The 19464-nt window shown below is 40.2% G+C and overlaps 1 protein-coding gene across 3 annotated transcripts; it reads right to left on the reverse strand.

Annotated features, from left to right (window-relative positions):
- Positions 1 to 737: 737 nt before the first annotated feature.
- Positions 738 to 18787, reverse strand: cpt1ab (carnitine palmitoyltransferase 1Ab (liver)). 3 transcript variants are annotated; one of them, XM_041039202.1, is made up of 19 exons: positions 18654 to 18787; positions 14776 to 14940; positions 14044 to 14186; positions 12588 to 12759; positions 11967 to 12068; positions 11227 to 11364; positions 10991 to 11068; positions 10223 to 10330; positions 9437 to 9524; positions 6847 to 7042; positions 6045 to 6233; positions 5833 to 5938; positions 5445 to 5561; positions 4973 to 5137; positions 4201 to 4332; positions 3912 to 4064; positions 3250 to 3363; positions 2838 to 2930; positions 738 to 2722 (listed from the first exon to the last, which is right to left on the reverse strand). In XM_041039202.1, exons 2-19 carry the CDS (start codon positions 14914 to 14916, stop codon positions 2639 to 2641), a joined length of 2319 nt encoding a protein of 772 aa, XP_040895136.1. In that variant the 5' UTR covers positions 14917 to 14940; positions 18654 to 18787; the 3' UTR covers positions 738 to 2638. The 3 variants fall into 3 exon arrangements, with proteins under 3 accessions (XP_040895136.1, XP_040895135.1, XP_040895137.1); XM_041039201.1 differs by lacking the exon at positions 18654 to 18787 and adding an exon at positions 16828 to 17092; XM_041039203.1 differs by lacking the exons at positions 9437 to 9524; positions 18654 to 18787 and adding exons at positions 8842 to 8926; positions 16828 to 17088.
- Between the last annotated feature and the right edge of the window lie 677 nt (positions 18788 to 19464).

Here is a 19464-nt window from a genome sequence, read left to right on the forward strand (position 1 = left end):
AAGGCAACAGCCTCCTTACTCACGGTCTCACAGGCCACAGCCCCTGGCCAAGGCATGTGCACTCTGCATCTCTCCCATATGCAAAATTCAATTTGTCCATTGCTTCGGGTTGTAACCAAATACTTTGGGTTTAGTGCCAATTAGCGAATGTTAACATGCTAACAGACTGAGCTAAGCTGGTGAACATGGTAACCATTGTACCTGCTTAGCATCAGCATGTTAGCACGGAGACAACAGCGAAACACTATGTACAGTCTTAAAGTGTGGCTAGCATGACTGTAACTACATCATGTTTTAATTATTGATTAATTTGACTATTATTTTCAAATCCCCATCATAGTTTCCTAAAAAGATTTCTTTTGTCCAACCCACAAACTAAAACCCAAAGCTATTCTGAAAATCATCAAATCTTCACATTTGAGACTGAAACTAGACAAACTAGGACATTTAATATTTGGATATTTAAAGAACAATGAACTAAACTGAAATTAATTACATTTAATCAATTGAGACCAAAATCATTTTTTTGATCATTACTTTTCCATCAATCGACTAATCATTTAATTAGCTAATTGTTTAATTGTTTATCAAAAATCTTGATATTTGTAGTCATCACAGTGTTTGACACTGGTGATAAATACAGTGCTTTTCCACCTCTAGTTAAGGAGTTATTCAAATGAATAAAAAAAACAAAATAAAACAAAACTGAGTAAAAGATGACACACTCAGAGATGATACAGCTGTCTGACATTCACTTTATTGTTAAAACTTGTTTTGGTATATCAGCTGCTTGTCTTTTTACACATCTTTAATTTAAAGGCAAACATTTACAGCTTCATTTTCAAAAAAAAACATGCAGCAGTGTAAACATGAGGTCTACCGAGATAAAAAGTCATACAACTACAACATACTAGTGAAATCTGAGAAAACAAAACTGTCATGTCAAAAAACAACAGGAAGCATTTCGTCTGTTTCACTTCTTAAATCAGTGAAGCTTTAACTTAGTGCTTATCATTTGCCAAATTCAACTGGTAAATACACATGTCTCAAGCAGTTTGTGGTGTGAATAAAGAGGTTAAAACATGGGGAAAAAAATAAATAATGTGATGAACTGACAACATATACATAATAACAGAAATGCATTCCTAATCCTGACAGCCCCTCTACCTTTCATAAGCATAACTCCAAGACAAACTGATTTCCTACTGTACTGGGGAGACACAACAACTCACTAAGCGATTCTGCACCTCACCTTCACTAGGCAACAACAGCTGCATCACCACTGCACTGTAACTGACAACTTGACGGTCTGCTGATAAATGTTAGTAATTCATCTTCATCTGACAAAAGGCTACCAAGGTAGCTAGGATCTGGTTCCTTTGAACTAAAGGGCCAGTCATGGAGCACACAATGGAGTTAAAGAACAGCTATCCAACTCTTTTAAACACTAGAAACAAAGTCACCATTGGTTACACGCTGTGCCACACTCACCCCAGACGCACACCCTGTCCTGCCAACCCTTCACTTCAACAGCAAGCCAGCTTATCAAGATCACATGGTATCGTACTGCATCTCAACTTCCTCTACTGTTGCACATATACATGCCAACATAAGCACTAGTCTTCATAAGCTGCAGCCAGCACCACAGAATACTAGGCCAAGTTAGTAAAACCTGAGTATGAAAACAACAAACACACGCACATACACATGATCTGCCTTTGTCGCTACATCATAAAACCATAGCAGCTAAAAAGAACAAACAACACTGGCTGTGCACTTGAGTCAGAAAGGCAATACAAATCCATTGGTTAGACAGCAGCAACAGCTCTACGTTTTCTGTATTGGTATCCAGAATCACAATGGATCACTTTCCAAAAGTGAAAGCCGAATATTTATGCTGTTATCATAGATCTACAGTTTTGCTCCTACAGGCTTCAGCACGTTTAAGATCACTGGATACAACTGTACAGTCTAATGAATCTGACTCAGTATTTAAACTGAGCATTATGAAATTAAATTACTGGACACTACACAACAACATGCAACCTCTTACAATATTCTACATCAAATTTGCTGCTTTGGCCAGTTACACATGACTCAGGTGCTGACAACTGAGGATACGAGAAGAAACTTTAAAAAAAAGTTCAATGGATTTTCAAAATTGGGACAAAAACTGGTAAAAATATTGCACCATCTCTCAACTTAAAATGTGATTGAACATGGGATGATGCTACTGAACAATCCTTCAGCTGAAATGTCTCTACTAAGGTAATTCTGACTTCTCATCTCAAACTAGTGTGGCTCTAATTTTCACCTCCCTTTCTGCCCTTTTTACATTAGTGGGTCACTAAGGCACGGGTGTGTACAGTCCTGTGAATAAAAACTTTGATCTGTGCACTACCTGTACCTGATGCCACCTGAATCTCACCCTACTTATACATACAGTACACATAAATGCCTCACAAACATCAACAGTAATGTTTTTGTTTTTTTTTCCAAATACTTCTCAATCATCCATACATCTGTAACATCAATTAACTTAAAAATAACCCAAAATTTCATTCTGTACAAGTTTCAAGAAGAATATATGTTTTGCTAAAAACGGCATCTTGTGTTTTTCCACCCATATGGGGGGCGATCACTTGGCTTTCTTGTCGAGCTGGAAGAGGTCTTGAATGTCCAGCATGGCCTGTTTGATGTTGGTGCCAAAACGGTGTGAGTCCTGAAATGAAGCAAAAAAACAAAACAAAACAGAGGAAAGAAAATTTCAAAAACTCCTTGTCGTAAAATAATGGACACAGATTAAAGCAAAATTTGTGGAAAACTGGTGAACTTACAGTTTCTGGGCTTGAGTGTTTGCTGGAGATGTGGAAGTTGATGAGGTTCTCACCAAGAATGATGTAGGAGACACCATAACCATCATCAGCCACCTTTTTTGACACAAGAGGAAAGAAAAAGTGAATTGTTTCTCTAGAATGATCTCAATGTTTCCAAATTATACTTCCAAAAAGTGTGCATTTCTGATGTATATGTAACGCGTTTATTTCCTAATTCACAATGTACATAAACACAGCCGAATGGATACACACTCATTTTAACATGATATCACTTAGCGGAGTCAAACAAATACTTATGAGGGATGGACTCATCCATTAAGGACATGACTTGCATGGCTTAATGTTTTTCATTTGCGGGAAGATGAACTCTGTTCATTTTAAAAGTTACTGTCAAATCTGATGGATAACTCACCGGACCAAACCCACCCCCGGAGGACACATATTCTGGGTGTCTGACCAGGTCAAACAGCTCAACCTGCTGCAGAGGAGTCTGACTGGTGGACAGCCTCCACGGCTCAGACAGGACCTAAACATAAAGGTAACATGAATTTAATTTGCAGTCAAAGGAAACGTATGCTGTGTTCTCAGCTCATGCAACTTTTTTTTGTGACAGATGAGTGATGAGCTGGACTTTAATATACCGTGTCACAAGTAAGTGAAAGGTGGACAGATATGCCTGCACCTCTAAACTTTATGGGCCATGATCCCAAACAGCTTAAATAATTACATCAGAAATACAACTTTATCTAGAATAATTCATCTTGGCTTTAAAAGGTAACGTTCTGAAACACATGTGAAAATGATGTAGTTTTTTTTTCACTTGTCCTGAACAAGATTTCTTTTTAGTTGACTCATCTTCCTTTAGTAAACTGAGGACTCAGCTTAATTTACAACAAGTCCAAACAAAATCCGAGAAACTCAGTTTGATTTGTTTTTCAAAAAGCGCCTTAAGCCTAGACCTAGGTTGAGACCCAAACCTTGAAACTGTCTTTTATAATTCAAACCTCTGAACTTTTTGCCACTGTATGTGAGTAATGAACAAATCTCACAACAACTGATAACAACTGTTCATACCTCTCTGAGGAAAGGTGAATCTTCTCCCAAGTATTTGGAAACCACGTAGAGACAGAAAAGGTGGCGATCAATGCCCTCTCCTGTCATAGCCAGGCGGTACATGTTTTGGTGCTTCTCTGCAGCCAGTCTGAGCAACTTGAGGCGCTCCTCTCTCTGGAAGGACAGGAATAGAGACAAAAGTGAAACAAAAAAATTGAAGATGATACTGGTTGAATGATTAACAATGACTCAGTAACTAAAAGTAGCACTGTAACTGGAGGTGAGGTGTGTTGCTGCTGGTTAGCCTTACTGTCTCATCTCTGATCATGGAGCGAACGAAAGTACAGGTTTCCATCGTGCAGGAGCGCACAGTTTCTGTTCGGCCCTCACGGAACAAACGTGTCATGGAGGCCTCGTACGTCAGACAGAACTTCCCTTTGTCCTGTTGAGAGAGATAAACACAGAGAGAGGTCAGGATTAAAGGGAAACACCAAAGTAAGTTGTTGATAATTAAAAAAAAAAAAAAAGAAAAAGCCAGTGACTTTCAGGAGGCTCGCATTTACACTTACAAGGGATTGACTAAATACCAGAAGCATAATGAAATACATCTAAACTGCCATTGTCAAGGCAGCTACATAAATGAATTAAATGCCAGCAGAGAGATGTGCAAATACTGCCCTCGTGTGCTCATGCTGTGCTTTGTCTTATCAAATAAACTGCAAAAATAACAGGAAAGTACAGCATGAAACTACAGCTGAACAATGTTTTGAGTAAATCATTCAGTGATAGCGTTTGAGTCTTCAGTGGTATGTTGTTCAGTCAAGTTGTGACTGCCCTCTGCTGGGATTTAAGAGCACTGCAGCAACATTACACGCTTAAATTTCTAAACTGCAAACAGATTGATACATAACAATTGGTGTGATAAATTATTTACTGTAAAAAAGGTAAAATATTTCAATTGTTGGTATATTTAATACACCTAACATTATAAGCAAGAGATGTAAAGGCCACTAGGCATCAAATAAATACATGTGTACAAGAGTTAAGAGTAAGTTGTAAACCAGTGTGATGAATGTACTAACCCTGTAATGGGCCAGCTGTAGGGCGATCTGGATGAAGCCATCAGGACTGATGCGGCATTTCTTAATCAGACCCTTGCCAAAGTCAGTGAAGGGGAAAATGTGACAGTCCACATCATCTGCCAGAGTCCTGGCTAATGTCAGAGAGCTCTGGATGGTTTCCTGGCACTAAAGGAAGTGACAGAGTGGTATGCTAGATTAAGCCGATCAAGACATGGCAACAATGACAACATATTCATAATACATTCTTGTTAATAAGAAAGCTAACAATTTAAGGCTATTACGCTAAAGCTATTTAAATTGACATAACTCATTTTAATGCCACTTTAAAAATTTCAAATATACACTACCCAGAAGGCTCATGCATCCCACTGGTGCACGTAGTTCAAGCTACCAGTAGAGGGAAGCCAAGGCCTGTGACTATCAAGATCAAAGGTACAGTCCTGCAGCGTGATTGATGTTCTGGCAGTCCTACCTCTGTAGGGATGTCCCACTGCAGTTTCTGAGGACCTGGAAGGTTGGGGTGTGGCTCTCCACAGCAGTGACCATCCTCAGTATATCCCAGCTTAACAGGGTCCATGGACAACACATGCTGCAAAACAGTCAAATTTAAACACGTTTAACTCAATTAAATGATCGACAAGAAATTCACTGATTGCTCTTTAACTTTTCCGTGTTAAAACTTTGAATGCTTTAAGCATAAACCTTGTGTCAAACAGAAAATAAAATCTTTTCCCCCCCAATCTTGTTAAACTGTATTAATTCACCTTATTATGATAATGGCAAATATGATAATGGTAATACATATACTCATAATTAGGTGACAATGTGATTAGAAGCCGGTTTAAATTGGATTGACAAACCTCCCACAGATGACCGACGATTGGAGCGTCTGCCCAGGAATGCTCTGCGTTCAGCCCCATTGTGCCGTTCTTGAACACTATCAGGTTAAAGGATTTGTCAAACCACCTGAATGAAAACAAATAATGAACACCTTTAGTTTATTTTTAAAAGAACTTGCACCACACCCTCTTTGATATTCAGCAACAAAATACATCGGCTTTATCTTTTCCACCTGTCATAGCACTGTCCATGGAGCAGGGACTTGGCATAACGGTCCAGAGACTTAACCGGATTGTCTGCTTCGTAGCGCTGTTCGGTGTCATCAAGGGTTACAAAGAAGGCCGCCTTCTCAATGGCGTCCAGAGATTGCTTGTTCTTACCACGGCTGAAGTACATTTCACGGGCCTTTGCCCATGGGGTCCTGCAGAATATTAACAAACAGGAAAGCTGATACTGATATCATAGTGCAAAAAGTATAGACACAACTGTGTGATCGTCAAATGCGTTAAAAAAAAAAAAAAAAAAAAAAACAAGGGTTCAGCGCAGGGAACACTGTAACAGGAATCATGTTAATCTTTTCTGTTATTTTATGGTCAAGCACATCTGAGTCCGTGCATTACAAAAGCCAAGCTTGTGTGTATCTCATCTGTATGAGACAAGTGTGATGCGTGGGAGAGAGGTACATTGCATTCCTGTGGTCACTGCCACACCCTTTACTAGCTTCAAAAACAATGGGTCAGTGTTATTAGCTTTTATCTTATCACAGATATCAGCATATTTGTCAGCCAGTAAGTAACAAAAATTACAGAGCCACAGATATGTCTGAAGTCATTTAGAAAGTGTTTCACCTCTCAGTACTTAACGTGGATACAGTTCTTTAATGTCAAATGTCAAATTATTACCTTGCTGAATGAACCTTGAAACAGGTTCATTCAATTGCAATAAATGTCCATCTATGTACATGTGTTACATAATGCAAATTGCGTAGCCTCGTAAATACTGGCTGCAGCTCCGCGCTATATAATACCACCCACCTGTCCCCTGCAGTGAGCGCGGCTAGTCTCTCCTCCCCTGGTAAGGGCTCTGACTTGTCTGCCAAGATCCTCTCCATCTGCTGCTCGATCTCCCTTGGCAACAGCAGCCGCCCGTCATAAAACATCCACACCTTGAAGAAACGGCCCTTGTGGTACACAGCTATGTGTTTGCTCTCATTCATGTGCTGAAGGTTGTCTGGGAGAGAGGGACCAATGTTAAGGAGGGAGAAACGGAGGCAAAGAAAGAAAAGAGAGTTGAGAAGAGTAGGAGCTGGTGTCAGGGAGAGTTTTGTATCTTAGTGCAGCTTATAATATAAGATTTAATGTAATTAAAATGTTGCTGCAAAGGTCTTTATGAGTTAAAAAAAGTGAAAAAGAAGGAGCAGTTCATACGGAGTATGAATGTCACAGCATTTCATTTCTGGGCATAACAGAAGTGTGAGTGACCAGTTTTTTGTCCCAGTGGTAAAATGATGTGATATCCAAAATACCAGATTTGTGCTGTGAGTAAAATACTTAATTTAGGGCTGGTTCTTTTATTTTTGTGAACATCCTTGTTATGAAATTATATTCTTTTGAAGAGCAAAAAACTTCTCAATTGAAAGTGAAGTGGTACTACATGATGGAGGTGGGGGTGGGGCAGGACTATCCAGTTCATAAACTAAAGCAGCTTGAAATGGGAAGTGCAGGAAGTGAGATGAAAAGGAAAAGTAATTTGGGAACAGGACAGTGGTTTGGAATACAATGACTTGAGGCAATGTTTGTTTGAACAGCACTGTGCACAACCAAGAGGACCAAAGTCAAAAACACTGTTTGCATCTTGGATACAAATGTATTTTATAGCTGATGCTCATAATGTTCAAATAAACATTGCCCTTGTTACAGGCAAGACAAAGGAGGGGATACTTACACAAGGGACAACCCTGAGAACAACAACAACCACCACCTCACATCCAGGTAATACTTAGCTTATAGTGCTTCCTCTTGCAGTAAAGACACCTCCAGCAATATGAATACCAAAAAAAACTGCCATATTTTTTCACTGGTGCTCCATGAATGCATTACTAGGATCAGTCGCCCCCATCTTTCTATCCTATCTTCCAAAACCTACAAATGCTAACTATTACAACCTGACAGGTAACTTCAGACTTGTATCATAACATTTTAATTTTAATAAATTCTGTTTCTTTTACAATATAATTATCATTAAAATGTAGAACTCAAAAGTAGTCATTTTTCACTAAACCTCACTACTTTTCTCTCCCAATTCAACTGACTGAAACTTCCACTGCCAGAGAGTTAAAAGCAGTCTGCCAGGGCCCAAGTGTCTAATGTGTCAGTAAAGTCCACACTGTGTCATACATTTAAACGACAGGCCTGAAGCTCCAGGTCTTGGTTCTGAGGCTTCCAGCTTTGGGCTTTCATGTTGAACAGGTCCTTGTCTTGGTTATAGAACTGCATGTTATGCCACAAATTAGAAATCCTTTCCACACCAAGCATAAATGTTACATATCATGTTAGTTCTTCGACTGTACAACAGGTCTTAATACCAAGTTGCTTTATATTATGGAATTTCTGCAGCAGAACAGCTTCCTGCCCTCTCAGAGGCCATTCACTATTTTTAGGTAACACCTTCCCATGGGCATCATCCAGGAGTAAAGGTGATTATTGTATTTCAGTAACTAGCACTTTGGAACATATACTAAAATTAAGTTGGATGAATAAAATCCATAAGTATAATATCAAAAAAGCACAGCACTGTGTGACATTTCCAGGTCTTACCTTAACACTACTGCTGCATCGCTCTCTCAAACTCAAACACTAGGTTTCAGTCGCATGCAAATTAGTCCTTAACATGTGCATAGACCAGCACACATGCATTATTAATTCACTGAGTTTATATTATTTCCAATTACAAAACAGAAGGACAAAAATGTCCCTAGGAGAAGTACAGTAGGAGTAGTGTGGAGGAGGCGGCACTGCTAAAGACTCTACCTGTGTCTACACCTGGGACACGACTGGTGTTGAACATACGCTCGTATTGGGCTGAGCACATGGGAATAGTGTGTAGGAGCATGAGCTGAAAAGCAAAAGGGGAGAGTCAAAAACATAGAGATGACAAACTAATTCACTAATATCCCAAGAAAAGCAGCAGCGGCAGCAGCTGACACACACACACACACCTACAGGGACAGGAGCACGGATGAGGTGGAGAGGGAGCAATGAGGATTGGTTTGACAAGCAGTCTTTAGGAGCAGGAGAGATCTCAGAAGGCTGCCGGGAAAGGAGACATGAGCAGGGTCCAGAAACCAGTGGCTTACCAACTCAATGCCACCAGCAAAACCCTGATGCAACTGTAGGATCTGAACTATAGTGTAGGTACTTTCAGGACATCTAGATTTGACAAATCACTTAAACCAATTTGAATAATCATATGTATGAAAGCCAATGAGAGGCAGAATTTTTTTCAGGGCTGTGCTGTTGACAATGAGTCTAGGAGTCAGGGTTTCCAATGGCTGTCGCCGTTGCAGTGGCTAGGGTCACAAGGTAGGGGGTCAGAGGGCACGGTGGAGATGTGCCCTCCTCTTACCTGTCTCCACACCAGGGACGCGGGTGGTGTTAAACATCCGCTCCCACTGAGCCGAACACAGAGGAACCCTGTTCACCAGCAAGTATATCTAACGCAGCGTCCGACACAGCGAAGGGACAAAACAGTAACAGAGACAACTGAATGTAAGTGTGTAACAGAGCGAGCTCATGCATTGCTTGTTTGTATATATGTATACAATCAGGGATCAGTGTATGTTTATGCAACATGTCGCTCAGTGTGTGTCAGTATTGTGCAAACGTAAAAAGAATTATTCACACTTAAGCATCATGCAGACTGGTAAAAGGGAAAAGGGCTGACAAAGGTGCGTGAAAAGATAACACTACTGGGTGTGAGTAAAATCACCAGTATTCATTAAGCTTAATTCACTAAGCTTCACTCAGAAAATGCACAATCACAGCTGTATTTTCATCAAAACAAGCAAAAAGCACAGTGCTTGGCTCATTCCAAAGTCAGTTAGACACACTAAAATGTGGACAACATCAATCATCTACATCATCGGGTGAGACTGTGGATAACAAACTTACTTTAGGTACACAAGAACAGGTTGTGAGAGATAAGCAGCTGTCATTGTAAACTTAAAAGACAAACACTATGATAACAGCTGTTAATCAATAAATTATAAACATGTGAAACATTTACTTAGGATTGCTACGGTCAAACATGCACTAATAAATTCCCGTATCACAGCTCGAGGAATGTTTATAGATTAACCAGGGTTCAACAAAATAATTTTGGAACAAGGAAACAGAAGAGCTCTATACTCACTGGTTTGATCTGGGCTCTGTCCAGTTTTCTCCTGTAGAGCATGATGGCATGGATTGCATTACCTGCTCTGGCAGCCTGTATGGAGGTGGGGAACACATACAGGAAATCCTGGAGAGAAGGAGATTAATATTAATAAATCAATAATCAGCTACATTTCATCCAACGTGTTACGTTGTCCCGAAAAAGACATGGCCATAGGACGTGACCCGTAAATACCAACAGAAGAACACCCTGGACACAATGTTACTGTGCGACTCATCCATAGATTCTTTCCTGTTATTTTGGTCGAGTACTGTAAGTACATATACAGCAGCCATCATGACCTGCTATTCCAAACATGCAGAGTGTTGTTACACTGACCCCTTTACAGAATCTACCTCCTTTGACATCTGTGTTTTTGTGACATGGCTTCGTGAGCAAGAGCAGAGATGCATTTGGTATGAGCTGCATGACAAGACATTTTGATAGTGCTGGTATACTATGGTCCCATTTATCAGCTTGATAAGCAGTGTCTCATGCCCACCCGGCTGCAGTAAATAATACCCCAGGGCCTTTGCATCAAAGTCTCTACATCACTAAATGAATGCAGTCACAGTGCTGCAAAAAGGTCACACTCACCTGGACATCGTCCAACTATCAAAAGCATTTGGAATTTACTACACACCTTCAGAGAATCAATCACCACTTATAAGGAGAAGCTTCATGCTTAATCTTCAAACATTAAGCAATAAGCTTCTTCAAACAAAAGGCTGAGTAGAAGAGTCTTACCATGGCATAATAGTTGCTGTTGACCATGATGGGCCCACGGCCTCTGAGGTAAATATATTCTTCCCACCAGTCACTGACCTGTGCAACCCAAAGAGGGGGAGGGGAGAAAGTAACAGAGGGTGACATTATTCAACATGCTGCTTTTCTTGAAGCTGAATCAAGACCCAGGACAGTGTCCAAAACTGCGATAAAAGAGTGGAGAGGAGAGAAAGGGAGAGGAATTCTTTTTGACTCACATAGTTGGAGGCCCACCACGACTTGAGTTTGAGGTACCACTGCAGCCTGGGTCCCAGGTTCTTCTGAAAGTCTTTAGTCAAGCCCTTCATCCGTTCATACTGCTCATCATCCATCAGTGGGCGCACTGACTCCAGGTACTGTAAACACAGAGAGATGTGGTCACAAAAAGTGAAGCCAGGGGTCACCAGTTTTAAACAAGGGCAGAGAAGACAATCCAGAAAAACTAGTCATCTGCTCTTTCTTCTCTGACAGATAATGGCAGGCAGACAGGATGTTTGTTTAGTGGCTCTGCCGTGGGGAACCCAGTCAAGGGAAAAAGAAAATGACCTGAGGAAAAATGTAAATTTACCCAAATCAAAACCTACACAGTTTTTTGTTTGAACTGCTTATTCTCATGGCCAGATTTGAAATTCTTTTTGGAGTCTAGACATAGATGTGACTTATGGCGTTGTGACGTTGAGTGGAATTTAACTGCTTAAAGCAGGTTTTTGCTCGCTGTTCAAACAGAGCCCTCTGCTGCATGACACACAGAGATTAGCATTTACAACCAGTTTCATAGTATTGAATAGCTTTTTATCTCAACTGGTTACTCAAAGAAAATTTGAGAATGATAAGCTGTCTCTAATTTTCTTCAAAATGCAAACTTTGGTTCTGGTCTGATAACTAGGACCACTACAAACAATCAGGAATATGTACAAAGCACGTTCAGACAAGAAATGACATGGCAGGTGGAAAATACCCTTCTGCAGGTGTCCTTGACAGAGGGAACAGGTAGCCGTGGCAGGGAGTTCTGGAAACTGTAGAGCATTGGCTTCCTTCCAGAGAACACCTTCACTAACAACTGGACAAGAAAGAAGAGATAAGGGAGAGGGGAGAGGGCAAAGGGAATTTACAGCAACTGTGTGTTTCACTTGGAAACCTGCAGGATATGAGGCAAAGTGCAAACACGTAAACAGCAGGTTAAACTAAAAAGGACAAAGTAGCACTCATAGTATATGCAATATGCAATACGCTTTACATAGGAGTTTAATTGTACCTAGGTATCTTTTAAGATCTACATCAAAATGAAATGAATATCCTACAGCAATGCATAACAATGCATCACAATTTAAATGGAGTTCAGCACTCAATATTACAAAAGGTTAAACCTATTATATTTAGAATATTCACTTAATTACAGTCAAGCCCTTGCAGCACAAATTGTGTAGCCATTGTGTGGCTCTTTCCTCTCATAAGCTGTGACAACGTCTTTCATATACAGGGACAGGTCACTCATGTGAGAAACAATACCACTACGACATTCCAGTATGAATCTGCCCTTAAGTGACTAGTGAACAGAGGAGCACATTCACTGGCTCACCATCCACAGTCGAGTAGACCAGGACACGGAGCCATGGCGCGCATGCATCCAGCCATGCCACGACAGCAGGCACTTTAGGACATTCCTCATAATCATGATTATGGTGACCCACAGGCCTGTGCCCACCAGAACTCCTCCAACTATCCTCTGGCTGTCTGTGGACATGTAACGGCTGTGGACAGAGAAGGGAAAACAAAGAGGATGAGACTACGACAAAGACACAAAGGGGACAACACAATGCAACAGTGTAAACATAAAAGTATGGGAGATTATTCTTTCTCACTCAAGAATAATACTGTTATGAAAAATGGGACTTAACAGTGGGTCTGTAAAGAATAACATATCATTGTAGTAATGTGTATGTATGTGTATGGTGAGTATGTTAGGGTTATAACAGAGGCCATTTCATTTTCAAGCTTGACCGGTTAAGCAATCTAAAAGAATGTGCACTACAACAACACAATAGAAACACTGGACCATAAATGTCATTAAGCACCTGCCAGTCTTTGCTCAGTCCAAAGTCAACAAAGTCACGTTAAACCATGACTGATTAACAACCCATATCATTTATCTTGTCAGGAGTAAAACACACACACACACACACACACACTATGACTGATCAAATGTCAATTATAAAACCCTTAACCTTTATTACTCAGTGTAGTCAATGTCAAATTTAAGAAGTACGTTTTTATCTCTTACCCCAGTGTTTGAAACAGTTCAACACCAACAGGTGTTCTAACTTAACACATATGTACCTGCACTATTAAAAGTTTTTGACATTTCTGAGAGTAATAACCTTAACAACTTGTCATAAACGACGTCCTTGACTTAAGGGAAAATCCCCATCTTTGCTGATAAGAGAGGCATTAAAGCTTTATATGGAAAAGAAGTGTTCACAATACCACTGACCAAAATCAACACTGTGAGCAAACATGAAGATCAGGTGTGGCTGGCTGAACAAAATTTGATTTTGGAATGAGACTAAAAATAAATCAACTACTTTACAATCTGTGACTACACCTAGGGCTTTTGGAGAAACAGGCCTTTACGTTTTCTTGTAAATACCTGAGGTATGTGCATAGTTGTATAAACATAGCAAAAAAAAAAAAAAAAATTCCACTGCATAGCATGCATAGCAGTGGCAGTTTCATGTTGGATCTAGTATACTGTCTGTAATGTTTTCTGGCTAACCTCCTACTACAAACCTGGTAAATAACCTCACTATATTTTTTCAGTGGCTTATTCTCTACTACTGTACCACACTGTGAACAAATATGTATAATATACCATGGTAGTTATCTCTAGACATGAATACAGTTTGTCAATGTTCCACATTTTTTAATAAGGCCCGTAAAGGAGGGTTTTTGTCTTTCTCTGTCTGCTTAAAGGAAACAAAAAGGCAAACACCATGTCATCCTAGGATCCTAGAACATCAAGATATCAGCAGCCTTACCTGATAGGTATGTGTTGGCCCAGCTTGGCAATCAACCCCAGAGATGGATCTAGCTGTTGATATTTATTGTATGACATGTAGGACACAACCACTACCATGAACCCAGCAGGGCTGCCTGGGTACACACCAGTCATCACCCCATTCTGTGGAAAAGTACAACCACATGGAGGGTTACAAAGGTCATCAAGGTCACAGAGAGCAAACAATATATTAGTCTATAGTTCATAAAAATCACTGATTTCATAACATTTTATATTATAGTGTTCTCCTACTGATACATATGAGTCATCATTAATTACCAACATCTAAACAAAAGATGAAGATGAATGTGTGAAAATGCTAGCAGGTCTCTGGATTTGAATGACTCAGTATGACTGTGTGTAAATAGACAACTAGGCCAAAGGCTAGGACACAGAGAACAGACAGGAAGGTTACTGTCACTGTTGGCTGCTTGTATGAGAGTAGGTGACCTTCTAGTGTGAGTGAGTCATTGAAACCTAACAAACAGACTTACAGTAGGATAGCAATCAGTAAATAAAAACACAGCGCTAACAGGCCCCCTATGATGCTGTTTATTTACTAAATACTAAGAACAGAAACCAACAGAAAACAGTGTCAGATACTAATAGAAGGAAACAGATTAACAGTATCCCAGTTAAAGCTCAACAAAATGTCCCTCATACTGTACAGAAACTCTGGATTTTGTTCTACCATAAGTCAAACACCTCTCACCTTGAAGCGAATGAACCTTTTCTTCCAGGAGTGGAGGCCAGAGAGGTAGATCTGGCGTAGAGCCTCGTGGCACAGCTGTAGGTCAATGCCATCAGGGGTGACAGTGAACTGGAAGGCCACCGCCTGGTGCGCTTCTGCCATGGTGGCTACTACGGTACAGGGTCACTGAGGGAGAGGGAAGTGCAAAATAATCAAGTCAGTGAAGTGGAAGTTTCAAGAGAGTTTATATCAACAATAAAAAATGTATGTTGAAAACACTGATTCGTCTGCATTTTAATTTTTGTCCCTGCAATCGTTTCTCAATTTATCTTCATGCAGATGTCATTTCCATCTAGTAAATTCATCACAAAGTTAGATTAAACATTGGTACGGACCTCAAGAATTATTAGATATATAGAAGTATAATTACCACATCCTGATATCTGGATGAAGCTGTGAATAATTGTTGCACAGACAATAACAGAACAATCTGTAATGTTGACCAGTTCCTGTCACAGTTCCTTGTAATCAGTGGTAATTTTTCCTAGACAACACAGGTGTCCTGATTTCCAATATTTAATCAGTTTAAGCTCTTTGTAGGGTAATGTCCTCTAAGTGGTGAAAGGATTCTTACTGGCTTTGAAAACAATACTGGGGTAGAGTTCATGCTGAGTTCAATGGATGAGTACATGCTTGCTCAGAAGCACAGTATATAGGTTTAGAAGCAAAATTGCTACAGTGCTAAAACAAGGAAACACACATGCTAGATGAGAAGCTCTTTTGAGTTACTCTGATCAATATTTCCCTGTTTAGTAGAGTCTTCGTTATTAGTTATTGCAGCACAAAACTGGCCTAAAGACCTTATTTCGGATGGTCTCTGAATCATCTTGGTTGTTTACAACTTGGTTTAGATTCTTTCTCAGACCTAAAGACTGATGTTTTGCTCCTGGTGAAGACCAGTCAAGCACACAACTGTAACACAATCATCTGACTATTTCTCAGAGAACTATCTGCTGTGTGTGTCCTTTCTAAAAAGCTATCATGTGAGACAGCACTGTAACTTAAGGGTATACACAACACTTAGTACCCTAATAAGTACAAAGAGTAAGCAAAGCACCAAACTGGCAATGTTTACTGTTTTCCCGCATTAAAAATTCTTAGTAATAGTGATTATTAACTACCAACATTTTAATGCTCGCAAATGCCACATGTACTTTTTTGGGAACCATTTTGAATATTGCGATATCCTTCATAAATCAGCTTGATGTGCATGCTCTTATATTTCGTTACTATATCAACTAAGCTGGTTCCTGCAAGCTGACACCAAAGGAGATGCACAGGGAGGGGACTGCTCTACCACTGTTACCCACCTCTAAACTGGTTAGACAGGTGTGGCATCTTAACCTATACCACAAAACAAAACATATATATATATATATATATATATATATATATATATATATATATATATATATATATATAATACAAGAAACGTGTTTCACTTCACATTTGTAAACCTAAATTGAGCTATTACATGTTTAAATAGTGTTAAGATGCAATTTTTAAAATTAATTCTTTTGACTTTGATATAGGAATGGATATAAGAGGAAAAGAGTGTGGAGACAAAGATGGGACAGTGGGAATTGATTTTAAGGAAGAAGAGTTGGCATGACCATGTCTTTTCTTTGTACTCCTATCTATCCTCCACCATCAGTATTGGAAGACTTTTGGCAAGTGGGTCTTGTCACTGCTTACCTTACCCAGAATATAAGACTACCGTAGATTTCTTGTCTATCTCGTCTGGCTACTAATATTAAGATATCATTGGTATTTCTTTTATATTAATTACTTGTGCAGAAGTGGTTCAGTGGTTAGAATTGCAAAGGTCTTGGCTATATGTATAAGACATTTCAGATGTAATTATTTCATATGCACAAGCATAAATTAAGCCCATAATATACACTGTGCAACTTTGGATGAGCTGTGAATGAGCCTGTGACGAGTTGTAGACAAAGGAATAATATTTTTAGGCATATTTTTTAGGCTTATCCTTGACAAATTCTTACAACCCACCAGCTGGATGATGAAACTCTTGTGGCGTTGAGGGGTGGTTGCTGTTTCCAGCTGCCTTCAATTGCCGTCGGAAATATAAACGCCAGGTGAGCATACAAATTAGGTAACTGCCTAAAACGACTGGGAAAGTCCTGCATTAACCTCTGACTGTATGGCCCGTAAAACTGACGGTCCTCAAGGTTACGTTAATGTTTGGCATCTCATCATAATGATTAATGACATCACGTTTTCATGGCTTCGGCAACGTTTCTCCCGTGAAGCTCTGCTTCGTTTCTGAAAAGCAATGCTTTTTCTTTGCAGAGTCTTTTTTTTTTTTAATTTCATGCAACAAGAGCACTCTGAAAGCAGGACACGTTTGTTTCTGCGTTTTCAGACCTCAGAAGGAACAGCATCCACAGCTCGGCGTTTCAGCAGTCAGTCCCTTCCCCCAGCTACTTTCCAACATCACATGATCTACCCTGTGCTGCAGAAACTAGGGGAAAGGTCGCAGCGCTCCGCCGCTTAGATACCGGGTGAAACTGGCGACGTAGTACTCGCAAATCCTCGTCTGCCAGCAAGTATAGTCCACTGTGGTTACAACGACGTTCAGCGAATCGCAGCTTCTGTTACGGATATTGTATAATCAGGGTGTGTTCATTTTCTATGTTTCAAAGCCTATGCAAAATGCTGTCTAACGTGAATTAATAATGGCAACCACCCCCCTCCTCGCCTTCGTGCACATATCTGACTCAGACCGCAAACGCCACATCATCCATCTCATAAAACTTTCTTCCAGTTGTCATTATTAAACACTAAAGCATCAGACAGAGTCACTACTACAAAAGACGATCAGCAAATGTAGGTTACATTTGTCTGGTATTATATCCTGCCCACGTGGTCTGTGTGAAATGGGGTCAGTAGTGTGCACCCCCTACACCGGTGTCAATAAAACTATATTCTATTTATGAAAATAAGCAAGGTGTTCAGTCATGTGTACTAGTAAAGCGTGTTAACTTTGCTTGTAAAATGCTCTTGCAAAAGGGACACCATGACAAACCAGGTTTTACTGACCTTCACTGGTAGGTGACATTCTGCACACCTATCTAGCAAAGCTAATTTTTTTCTTTTGCTACTATCACACATTATAGGCACAGACATACCACACTGTAGTATTACTTAATAACAGAGCTGCATATGTATCGTAATAGAGCTGCCAAGTGCTTGTCAATGAATGACCTTTACTTGGACTTTTGCCTACATTCATGTTGTGGGCATGAGGACTACCTGGATTGTTCAAGACAAGATCTAAATAAAAAAAAAAAAACAGGTCGACAGTCATAACAGGTGATTTTTTTTCATGCAGATATTCAGAGGAGGCCTCTTCCACATGTATTTTCACAGCCTGTTTTTAATAACCAGGTGCATGGCTTGCATTAGGCTGAGATTTAGTTGTGACTTTCAAAAGCCAAACATTTGCCTGTAAACTTGATTTCATACCGCTACGGGCCAAACAAGCTCAAAAGCCGCCCAGTTAGGTCAACGCGGAGGTAAGAAAATCTCCTGTGCGTCATGTAAACACCGCACAGCCCTACGCACTGCGCCGACAAGGAAATGCAACACACTGACATTATCGTTAAATACGCACGGATAACGACAGCTTTCACGTGAGCTTTTTTTTTTTTTGACTTGTCGACATCTTTTTCTCAAAACCCCTGCAGCCATATTTGCTCCGCTACTTCCTAAACTGCAGAGAGAGAGAGAGAGAGAGAGAGAGAGAGAGAGAGAGAGAGAGAGAGAGAGAGAGAGAGTGAGAGTAAAGACCATCCCGAGACACAGTTCTTACTCACCGGCCCCTTTCTATCAGCCTGAGCGAGCAGAGCTTTGTGTTTTGACGAGGATGTGGCACGGCCTAGCTGTCGACGAGCACTGCTATCACTGTGCATGAATGAGAGCGCATACTTGTATACACCGCCAAACTCCCTGCCCCTTTTGGTACGTCACATTTCTTTCCTTTCAGTGGCCTACAAAACAAGTCATGGTGGAAACAGCGCCCCCCCTCAGGTCTCTTGTGCTATAGTAAAGGTTGTATGAGGACGCTAGGTAAACCAGTGAAAGGACAAGACGCAGGAAATGGCATCACAGACACCATGAGCATTTGTTAGCATCCAGTGCGCCATGTACTCGGGTTGTCGAGCTATACAAGGGATGTGCACAACATTAAGAACGCCAGCACAGTCATATACAAACAAATATGATAAATTTGCAGCAAATTAAATCATAACAGTCGGTGCAGTTGTGCAAAAGATGCTATTCAGTTCCCTCTGTGAGATACAGGTTGTGGATGTAATAAAAACAGCAATACAATGGCCTTGGAACAAATCCACTTCTCTGGAGCTTCAATGTCAAACACCTTTATAACAGAGCATCAACAAAAACAGCATATGTTTCACAAATGTAGTCTTTTTGCAGTGCAGATGTACTGTACTATAATATTATTGTACCAGTGTTCATGTGGGTGGACACATTTGGCAGCTGTCATAACATACTGTCATTGTGAGAACTTGGTCTAATTAGCCACAAGTGAAACAGGTGTTTTCCCCCTGAGGCTGATTAGACCTTGCTATGTGCTTTCTCCTTTCACCTTCACTGAAAGGGTTC

This window comes from Toxotes jaculatrix, chromosome 5 (assembly GCF_017976425.1).
Source record: "Toxotes jaculatrix isolate fToxJac2 chromosome 5, fToxJac2.pri, whole genome shotgun sequence".
Classification (NCBI taxonomy): domain Eukaryota; kingdom Metazoa; phylum Chordata; class Actinopteri; family Toxotidae; genus Toxotes; species Toxotes jaculatrix.